The following is an 11,302-nucleotide window of genomic DNA, read 5'->3' as shown; positions in this document are numbered from 1 at the left end:
TCTTTATGACACTTTTTTAGTATTGCGTTTTGTCTCGCTTATAGCAGGGTAACTGAGAACGTAATTTAACGCCGTAGTTTAATTGTCAGAGCAGGAAAGTAAACTTGTTGATTCTCCCGAATGGAGATCGATCTATTAAATTTACAGTCAGAGTGTCTCATTGCGATATATTTTTGTAATTTGCAATAAATATTTTTTTTGTTATATAACTCTATCGGTATTCGTATTGCTTCAAATGTATTATTTTCCTGTTTTAAATAATAAGTATTCAATAGCCATACCTGTTTAAGTTTTATGCGAAATACATTTTATTTCACAATTATATTAACCACAAAGTTTCAAGTCATATTAACATAGAGTACAGAAGTACAAAAATATATTTGAGAGTATATATTTGAGAACTTATCTACTTTCATTTTCAAAATAATCGAAATCCTAAACAGAAATGAAAACTAACATTATGTTCCAGGTGTACATGCAATGTACATTAGATGAGTCATAATGTGGTTAGGCTAACCAAGCTCCCAATATCTAATATCTTCATCTCTTCGTCTGGTAACGGGTCTCGTAAATTGGATTGGGATTAGAGTATCATAGAATTAGGTTACATGGGTCTGCTCGCCTCGTTCTGTCACCAAAGTAAAAGCATCGCAATTGTGTGATAGAATCACTCCAGACACAATACCTCGGAATTCAGTGAAAAATGGGGCACGGAGTGTCTTAACACAAGCTTCCCTCTGGCTACCCTGCTATACAGCGTAAAGCCGATAAAATAATTATAAACTTACTAGCGACCCGCTCGCGGTTTCACCCGCGTGAACTATGTTATTATTAATTTCTGTCTCCATGACTACGTCCTAGTGACGTCTATGCAAAATTTGAGACTTCTAGCATTTGTAGTAACGAAGTTTTATACAAACTTTCGACCCCAAAAACAACCCCTTGGAAGTCGAATATTGCAAATTCCCGTCTTAGCGAGCACCTACGTCCTATAAGTAACTCCTATGCAAAATTTCAGATTCCTAGCACTTGTAGTTTCTGAGATTTCGTGATGAGTGAGTGACCTTTCGATTTTATATATATAGATTATATATTTTTATAGGTACAATATAGTCTGCTGTATTCCATTGTTTTGTCTCAATAGACACGTATAACAGAATTATTTCTGTGAACAAATGAATGGATAAATATTACCCACCATCAACTTATTCCGTATTACACAACATTACCCCATAAGCGCATAAAACCATTAAATTGTATCAACAGTGATAGCAAAAGCGAAGGAAAGTGATGTTGGAATATTTGGTAACATACTGCGTGAGGACGCATATCAATGAACTGGACAGACAGGGTCGGGTCCCATGAGGAAAAAAGTCCTATGATATTTCCTTTTTTTTAGCGTCTCGCTGTATTCTGAACACAGCAGGGAAAACAGAGAGAACTTAGTGTTAAGTCACTCCGTTCCTCATTTTCCGCCAATTTCTGCAGGCGTAGCGTTATGATTGGCGGAACGCCGCCCTTTGCCTCGGCATTAGGCCACCGGCACCAACGGCACCAACTGCCGTATTGACCCACTTGGGCCTCTGCGCCACGACTGGCCCCATTTTCTGTCTAGTTTGCTTGGAGGATTAAACATTTGAGGAGAAAAAAATATCTGTAAATAATATATATATATATATATATATATATATTGTACTCAATATTCTATTCTATCTATTATATTACTTATTATAGTACTGAAAAAACCTAACTCAATTTCCTTAACATAATTTTTAATAACATAATTTAGAACAACGCTTCTTATTTTAATGTTTGAATACAACCCTGGCGACTCTGGTACAATTTTCTCTCGATTACGTTTCGCGGGCAATTGGTATGCATTGATTCGTATATGTTACAAGAATGACGGCAGCGACCTACGTGATGGCGCTGGACAATGCCAACAACCAAAAACCCACTTTCCCAGTACGATGTAGAGTATAATTTTCATTGTTTTAAATATCATTCTTTAACTCTTCGCTAAGGAACTATCGAAAGCCGCTAGGAGGCGGCGTGTTACGTCCGGATACATTCAGTGAAACCTATACGTTAGTTACATACTAATTTATAATGTTTTAAGTTATAAGTATGGGTGAAAGAGGAAGAGAAGGCTGGTTTCTGATGTTGAGTCGCGCCGACCAGGCGACCGTGCGATATGAAGGTTTCAGCTGTAAGTATTTTTGGATGCGCAGTGTTAGTGTGATATAAAGTGTTGTGTTTGTGATAAGTGTTGAAATAAAAATAGGGTTCTCGTGGTACAGCTGGAGTGTCTGACTGTAGATATAACGGTTGTGGATAAAATATCCATTCGGTAGATTGAGCTAATTTAATTTCTTCGTTGTTGTAACAAGACAAAGCCCGGCGTTGAGTTACGACACTTAACGTCTCGCAAAATTGAGAAATTGAGAGGGGTATCTTTATAGCAGGTTGCCTCTGCCTACCCTGTTATAATCGGAATACAATGTGAAGTTAAAAAAAACACGTATAAATATATTTATTATTTTAGAATAATATTATTTGAAAAATAAACAGGTCAATAAACATACATAATAGCTAACTCTTATGTATTTTAGCATGAGATCCCGTACTCCTATATTATATAAAAAAAATCCACTATTATATACCTTTCTGATATTCATCTCATATATTTGTAACCTTCAATTATAGTATTTCTATTTATGTTGAGAGTTTATAAAAAAACAACTGTGAATGTGTGTTTCAGATTGTCTTAGTGCTATGTGCATGTATGTGGGCAGCCACTGCAGATATTGCTCACGTTAAGGCGGCGAAGGCAAAACTACTTGGACGTCTCGCCGGTAAACATCATAAACGTGGGATCTTATCAGCTGTTCCACCGTTTAAGTTAGGACATGACATACCTCATGTAACCCATTCCGTATTGAAGCCATTAGTTGTTACTTACCCACCTACCGCGGCTGTGGCTGCAGTGAAGATACCTGTACCTAATCCTCACGGACCAAGGTTCCCAGTACCAGTAGGACAAAGAGTACCTGGCTTGCCGCATCCACACTACGGCCTTAAGTTTCCACATACAAAGTTTGTATCAAATTCTGACCACCATTTCCATCACCATCATCATCATTTGGCTCCAAGGCCCATCGTACCAGTTGTTGCCGCTGCTCCTGTTCCTGCGGCTCCCGTCACGCATTTAGCTCCAGTACTTCCTGCACCTCAACCAACTATTGCTGTAGCGCATCCTGCACCTGCACCTGCGCCTCCAGTAATCTTACCAGCACCAGTCTTACCTGCTCATCAGTTACCGGTGGCTCCTGCTCCAGTACCTATTGTTCCAAATCACTTACATCTTAGACCGTTACTGCCAGCAGCTGCATTTCCATTGGCTCCAGCACCGGCGCCTGTACTACCCGCACCTATATTTCCTCTAAGACAACCTATTCCTTATGCTATACGTCCTGGTGGTGCTGTTCAAACTTCTGTTTTTGCTACATACCCGAGATACCCATTTATAAACAGCTATCAGGCACCTCTATTTCCTCTCCAGGCACATCCCGCTCAAGCTTTCCCTCAAGTATTTCCTCCTCATCTCCATGCTTATCAAGGTGCCGTTCAGGGAATTGGTCATCATGAGGTTGTAGAACAACATACTCCTAATGTATTGGTAGAACAACATACTCCTAATTTATTAGTTGAACAACATCCACTTGTACATCCTAATCACTTAGTGCCTCAACCTACGGTTCATGTACATTCTACTCAAGAACTTCAACCGGCTTTCCATATTCATCCAACCCAAGAAACATTTCAACAGCCAGCCTTCCACGTTCACCCTACACAGGAAACATTACATCAACCCGGTGTCCACTTACATCCAACCCAAGAGGCACTACCTCAGCCAGAATTTCATTTACATACAACACAGGAAGTTTTACCGCAACCTGCTCTCCACTTACACCCTACGCAAGAACCTTTGCCACATCCAGGTTTTCATTTGCATCCGACTCAAGAAGCATTACCCCAACCTGGCTTCCATATCCATCCTTCGCAAGTTGTGCCTCATTCTCCTGTGCCCCTGCAGCCCACTCAGCCATCTCTAGAACATGACGGGTGGTCGCCGGTATCAGCCCAACCACATGACTTAGCACCCCAAGATGGTCATTTCCCCCAACAAGAACACCATTTCACACAAGAACAAGGAAATCAAGTTTATGAACATCACACAGAAGATCAATACAATGATTTTCAACATCAATTACAACAGCATATACAGCAACAAATAGAACAGGCACAATACGAACAGAGTTTAAATAATCAACAGCAACCAGCTCAAGAATACGGTGTGCCGCAGCAAGATTTTAATCACCAAAATGATTATTCTCAACATCCTCAAGATTTTTCACAGCATGGCCAGAATTTTGGACAACAGGCTCAAGATTTTGGACATGACTATAATGTAGGACATCCAGGACAAGAATATGGATTGCCACAACAGGGTATTGAGGGGCGCAGCGCAGAAGATGGTGAACAGCAATTCCACAATCACATACCTTTAGGTCTTCAACCGCCACTCGATAGGCCTCTCGAACATTTCCAATAGTTACGCCTATGTTATTATAGTTGGTAAATTAATATTTGTGTTGACTGAGATTATAATATAGATTATTTTCTCTGTTAATTTTATATAAATTGATTATATTTTTGTTTTAATAATTAACAAATAAGTTACATTAACAAAAAATGTTACGTTTAACATTACTTTTTAGGTCAATGGTTAGGGAGTCAAATTATTTTGCATTTATGCGGTGTCACTACCTCGTGGAAAGTTTGTGATAAGTTTATAAAGATACAAGGCTGCCTTTAACTTGAAAGGTTCTTCCGGTGTATATGGCAATATTTATAATATATTAAAACTTAAATAAGAAAACACGCGGGTTACTGGTCGTTAGCTAAACGACTTTAATTATTGTTAATTTTTATATAAGTGATTTTTTTTAAGGATGTACAAATTGCCTGTTAATTTGCGAGTATTTTTAACTTAGCACTAAGTTTATTTATTTATTGTAAAACACTTTTTTATTAAAATAATTAATTGAAAAAACGTTATCTTAATTGAAATCTTATTATCTAAATAATACAACGAAAAATTATAATATTATTAAATCATATTATCAAACTAATACAATAAAAGCTTATTCGAGTGGGTCAACCTTAAGCAACCTAAAGTTTCAGAACTTATATTAAAGTTTATTTAACTACAAAAATACTTTTTTTAGTTTAATGGCGTATCCCACATATAAATTTAAAACTTAAATAGAAATATAACTTTAAAAGATTAATTCATTCATTTCCATAAAAAGAAAAAATTATAAAAAAAGCAAACAACCTAAACAAAAAAGTGAAAAGATATTTTTGTATCTCAAGTTAAACTTGAAGTTAAGCATTCAAGAAGATAAGGCACTAGAAAATCTGGTGCAATAACACTCCGCTCTCATATTTCCGCCAAAATTCAAGGCACTGCGTGTAAAAAAATATTTCATATATCTAAATAAGCTTTTTTATTAAATCTATAATATTCTACCTGTTATTTAATATAGCAAAAGTAATAGTATAACAAAATGACTCACATATATGAATTCTAGTTTATATAGAAAATCTAGGGCCGATTGTGTAAGAGACAGAGCGTATATATAATTAATCACAATCTACAATCAGCGGTTGTCCAGATGTGGGACACACGTGTACAGTATGCACTAGCTATACTAATACAGTACGCTCGATCAGTCGTGGCTACTCAGAAGTTAGGTAATCTGAACTTTTGTACAATGTTCAATAGCTATCCTGCAAAGAGCAGGGTAGGCAGAGAAAACTTAGTGTCTATTCCAAATTTTCCGTTCATCTCAATTGTGTGGTGTGAATATATGTGATATGAAATTTAGCAATTATCATATTGTTCAAAGTTGTCGTAGTCTCGTGGTACAAGGGTGTAACTGAAAAGGCGGTGCTTGTAGGGCAGTGTTTAACACTACGTTCTCCACTTTCTGACCGAGATCAAGATATTGCGTGTTGAGTGGAGAAACGTTATACATTTAGTGTATAGAATAAAATGCAAGCGACATTACTCAGGAGATCGAAAAATCACATACTGAATTGTTTCTGTGAAATATTTATACTTTTTTTCGAGAACAAAACTTTAAAACTATTATAAAATAACTATTACGTATATTAATTTATAGCAGAATGTCTTGCAAATGTGGTTGGGGCAGCTTATGGTGCATGCATTGGTACATTAGCCCATATAAGCGCTAGTCCTTCTAAATATTTCCTTTTAAGTTGTCTGTACCGGAAATTTCTCATTCGTATCTCATGATTTTTTTTAATGTTTTCTACTTAAGTTTGACTAAAAATGGCACCTCATTTCGTTATTTTAAAGACTGGTCTTTAAATTATTGCACCATTTGGTCAAAACGTATTATATTTTTTTTATATTTATATTACCAAAGTCAATGTTAATTTTATCATTTGTAGCACTACCATATGATTTAGCTTAATATTTTGTATCCATTTGCTGATTTGCAAAAGTACTCATACTTTTTGGACTTGTACCGCACCTAGTAGAATAGGCAGAGGGAACCTGGGGTACTTAGCGTCCCCACAACCGTTTTGTATATAGTCGCACTCTGGCGCCTTTACGCCACCACAACGTCAACTCATATTATATTTAGAAAAGTTAGAAAATTTATAGGTAAGGGACTCCAACCCCTATCTCTTTGTAACTGTCTATGGCAATCCAAAATATTTAATACTTATTTTTTCTTATGACATTTGTCTTGCTTTAATGCAAAATAACACTTTAAAATTGTTAATAATATGTAATCACGTCCTTAGTATGGGTATGTCGATAATGTTGCATTTACAATTGGAATTTATGGTGAATGTTCAGTGGAGAATGAAAAAAATTTTTTTCTTTTTCTCTCTAGTACCTACCTATATATAAATACTTCAGATTTAAGCAAAAGTTATGTTTAATATGACTTATTATAAACAACGTTAACTAACTAATTGTCTTTAGAGGCAGTTATAAAATTTGTCTTATAAATTATATAAGTCTACTGACAAGGGTTAATTTTATACCTTTTTGGCACATAACAATTCTAATTGAAACAATATTTTTGAATACTTCGTATAATTTTAACTTTCGTTAAGTAAAGTTTCATCAAAACTACTTAAGGGTTAATTATAAAGGCAAGTAAATATGTTTCAGTATATTATCATTATGTAAAATATATACAGTTTACACGCAAAGTGCGAAGAGATCTTCACAAATGGTCTAATATCGACCATCCAGCTCTATCGTTTGGTCATCGCCTTATCGGAAGTAACAAAATTGGTAATATCATCAAAATTATAGAAAAACATTCAAAATTGTGTTCTTATATGTGCTTTGCAAATTCCAAGATCTATAGAGAATCAGAAACATTTATTGGACCTGGGTTTCGCAATAAGTATAGGTACCGCATCCGCTCTGTCGTAAACGCCATTTGACTTTGGGTGAACTGTGGGAACTTCCTTTGGAGCACGAGTGGCTGTGCAGTGATTGCGGCCGGCCTTTATGATATAGCGGAGAGTGGACAATATGGTGCAGAGTGGTGAATAATGGTGATGATGATGAACTAATGATTTTTTTATTGCGTGGTTGGCAGAGGGATCTTGGGAACCCAGTGTTTAGACTCTCCGTTCCCGTTAAGACATTGTTGCATCAAATAATAGACGTTTAAAAATACAAGATGAAAAGTTTACCAAAATAGGACAAATTAAATTTTAACGCAAATTTATACAATTTCTAGTATATTTCTATTGATCTATTTTCTTTAATCATTATATAAACGCTATAAGCACTTTAGACACCATAATAATTACACGCAAAACGACCGACGGAATAATATATGGTTATTATATATATTTCTCAGTACATGTAACTTAAATGACAGAATTTAAAATGGATACACTTTATGTAACCATATAGGGCTAGTTGTGTAATTTTAGATTAAAATACAATTTAAGTTAAAGCGACTCCAAAAGGTTTTGATATATTGACATCAGTTAATAGACGGTTCTTAGTAGATTTTCCTCAATTTTAACCTCTTTTCCCGTTTTAATGTATTCCGAGATTACGTAACGGAGTACCTTAGCACTTGATTCCTTGTGCTAAAATTTTATACAAGGGATCAAGGGTGTGACTGTAACGCGACAGTTGTGGGTTCTATCCCTATTCTGTTCGAGAGAGAGATTCATTCTGGCTCTAAGGCAAAAAGTTCAGCGGAAAGTGGAAAACGTAGTGTCTCAACACTATGTTCCCGCTGCCTACCCTGCTGTATGCGGAATACAGCGTGAAGCTGATCTTAATTGGCAAATTATCTAAAGATATAACATAAACACGAGATCCAAACCAAATAACAGCCATACGTGTAAGTTGAGTAATAAAAATATTAAGAAATCTTTAATCACACTACGAATGTACTTATCAAAGGCAACCTAGCAAATACCAAACGGAAATGAAATTTCATTCACATCCTGGTGATTCATTCAATAATTTTATGTACTAAATTGTCCCTGAGCTAAGGTCCAGTTATCGTAACTAGAGGGGCGTAGGGCCTATATAAGCGACAGGGCCCGCTAAATACTAAGTCAGTCCGAATCTAGATCGACAACATTTGAAAATATGAAGGCTATAGTAAGTAATGTTTTAGCTAAAAATGTATCATAGTTTAATTTTTTTAGCTTCACGCTGTATCCCGCACACAATTTCACGCTGTATCCCGCACACAGCAAGGTAGGCTAAAAGTAGCTGGAAAGCTGGCGTTAAGATATTCCGTTCCCATTAAGACACTTTGTCCGCACTTTCCACTGGAGGAATTCTAGAGACATTGCGTGTTAAGTGGCGGAACTCAACGCTGGCTTTTTGGCATTATCAGTGTAAAGAAGAAAAATATAAAATATTTCAGTTCCTCAAGTGGGAATCGAATCCACAACCTGTCACGTTTGCAGTCACACGCTTGAGCCTTGTGAGAGGGGGAGAATATAACAGTGGTTCAATTCATAATAATTTAATTAACAATTAAACTACTTAAAATATGAAAAATTCTACTTTTTATATTTTAACATATATTTTGAAAACTTTCAAGATACCATTTTTTTTCCGAATAAATCAAAGCTTTAGCATTAGCTCTTATATAACAACATTATTTTAAAATAGTTTGAAAATTTCACTATTACAGTAGACATCATAATAAACCTAATAAAATAAAATATTGTTTCAGGTCTGTGTACTCCTTTTGGTCGCGGCCGTCTACGGCGCAGAAGAGAAAAAGCAAGAGAAACGTGGCCTGCTAGGTCTCGGGTACGGTGGTGGTCTCTACGGTGGCCACGGTCTGGGTCTATACGGTGGCCACGGGCTGGGACTGTACGGTGGTCACGGTCTTGGTCTGGCCGCTGCTCCTGTCTTGAGCCATAGCGTGGCTGTCCCTGCTCCTGTCATCAGCCATAGCATCGCCGCTCCCATCCTAGACCATGGTCTCATCGGTGGTCACGGTCTGATCGGTGGTCATGGCTTGATTGGTGGCCATGGACTCATCGGGGCACCACTGCTAGGCCTTGGTCATGGCGGCTGGCATTGAGGCTACATTATGTAAATAAAAAAATCAAAATTAATTGTACATCTTGCAAGCACACACGCTGTGTGGGTCTTTCAGTGCCAAATTAGATTTTTTGGGTGTTTATATATTATTAAGGTGAATAAAATTTAAATACATAACAAACAGTTATTTATTATTTATCTTTTACGAACATTTCTCACAGTAGTAGATAATATATATATGGTATAAGAAATATAAACTTGCAAAAATGTCTGTTGAGTGTCGAAACTTAACGTGGATAATGTAAAAAAAATAGTATTTCATCTTTTAATGTGTGGAAGTCAAACTCACAATCACTGGGTTTACAGTCAGATGCTCCAAGTCCCACTGCGCCAAGGCAGTCACTAGTATAATAAAAAGTATGGGAATCCTAAATGACCATGTAATATGATACTAAAATTCTTGCAGGTGTAATAACGAGATTGTGAGATAAATGCCATATTTCAACAGAGCAACGAGTTTTTAAGTAATCTATAATCATAATGTACTGATAGCCTGCAACTTTGTTTATGTTTATTTTAAGATGGAAAATGAAAAGTCCTATATTTTGCGTTTCTGTAGAAAAAACATATAGATAAATGTTTTAAAGTACTGTATCGGCGGTCAGAGTCAACTCGGGCATTTAGAATGTGTCATATGTCATACATACATACATACACTCAGAAAATTCCAATTTTTAAGTAATAGTCAGTATGCATTTAATGGTACAGGCCTTATTTTATTTAAATTTATTTGAAAGTTAAAATACAATTTTGAAATCATTCTATTAGATAAACGATACTATTACAAGATAATGATCCAATTTGGTCAATGCAAGTAAATGGTCTTACAAAATGTTTGAAAAATAAACATAGCTATGATACTAGCGAAATTAGCATTATTTTTTTTTATTTAAACTACTTTTTTAAGAGGCCAGTCGTGGTGAAAGATACAAATGTGTAAAAGTAAACTCGACAGGTTATGGGTTCGATTCCCACTCGAGGAAGTGAATATTTAATATTTTCATTTCTTCGCTCTGATAATGAGCACTTAATATGCCTCTTAAAAAGCCTCCAGAATTCTGCATACAGTAGGAAACAGAGTGTCTTAACCCTAGATTCCCCCTGGTTACCCTGCTATATGCGGGATACAGTATGAAGCTGAAAAAAAATGATTGCCCCCTGTGAGGATATGAGACTATTACCGTCGCACCCACACCCGATGTTTTTATATATAAATGAAGGTCAAAAATCTAAACGTACCTATTGGCTGTTATTAAAAATTCGCTATCGTCTCGTACACATAAACAAACTTTTATTAAAATAAACGACCAATACTAAATATATTTACTATGTTATATTACCTAATAAAATATGGATTATATAAATTTTAACACTTAAAGTACAATGACCTCAGATATTTTCTTTAAAAATACCCGTTAACACAATTTAATAAAAATTCTTACATAAGTATTATTAAGGCCATTGTCGCACAGTAGGACTGTTATCATGATAACTGTAGGTTCGAGTACCACTCGTGTACATTTATTATTTTTACTTACACCCTAAAAAATTGTATGCACCCTAAAAAATGATATTGTTAAAGACCTTAAG

The 11,302-nt window shown here is 35.8% G+C and overlaps 2 protein-coding genes across 2 annotated transcripts; both read left to right on the top strand.

The window, feature by feature from the left end:
• The first annotated feature begins 2,055 nt into the window (after positions 1-2,055).
• LOC146531043 (uncharacterized) lies at positions 2,056-5,122 on the top strand. The gene is made up of 2 exons (XM_085199795.1): positions 2,056-2,209; positions 2,762-5,122. The coding sequence occupies exons 1-2, from the start codon at positions 2,195-2,197 to the stop codon at positions 4,613-4,615; spliced, it is 1,869 nt and encodes a 622-aa protein (XP_085055921.1). The 5' UTR covers positions 2,056-2,194; the 3' UTR covers positions 4,616-5,122.
• A 3,493-nt stretch (positions 5,123-8,615) lies between these two features.
• LOC146531042 (uncharacterized) lies at positions 8,616-9,833 on the top strand. Its single transcript, XM_085199837.1, has 2 exons — positions 8,616-8,749; positions 9,336-9,833. The coding sequence occupies exons 1-2, from the start codon at positions 8,738-8,740 to the stop codon at positions 9,690-9,692; spliced, it is 369 nt and encodes a 122-aa protein (XP_085055963.1). The 5' UTR covers positions 8,616-8,737; the 3' UTR covers positions 9,693-9,833.
• Positions 9,834-11,302: the final 1,469 nt, after the last annotated feature.

Source organism: Heliconius melpomene, chromosome 16, assembly GCF_056956725.1.
Source record: "Heliconius melpomene rosina isolate 202511_hmr_F chromosome 16, ASM5695672v1, whole genome shotgun sequence".
NCBI lineage: Eukaryota > Metazoa > Arthropoda > Insecta > Lepidoptera > Nymphalidae > Heliconius > Heliconius melpomene.
Note: the sequence above shows the minus strand (reverse complement) of the source record. Positions and strands in the feature narration are given on the sequence as shown.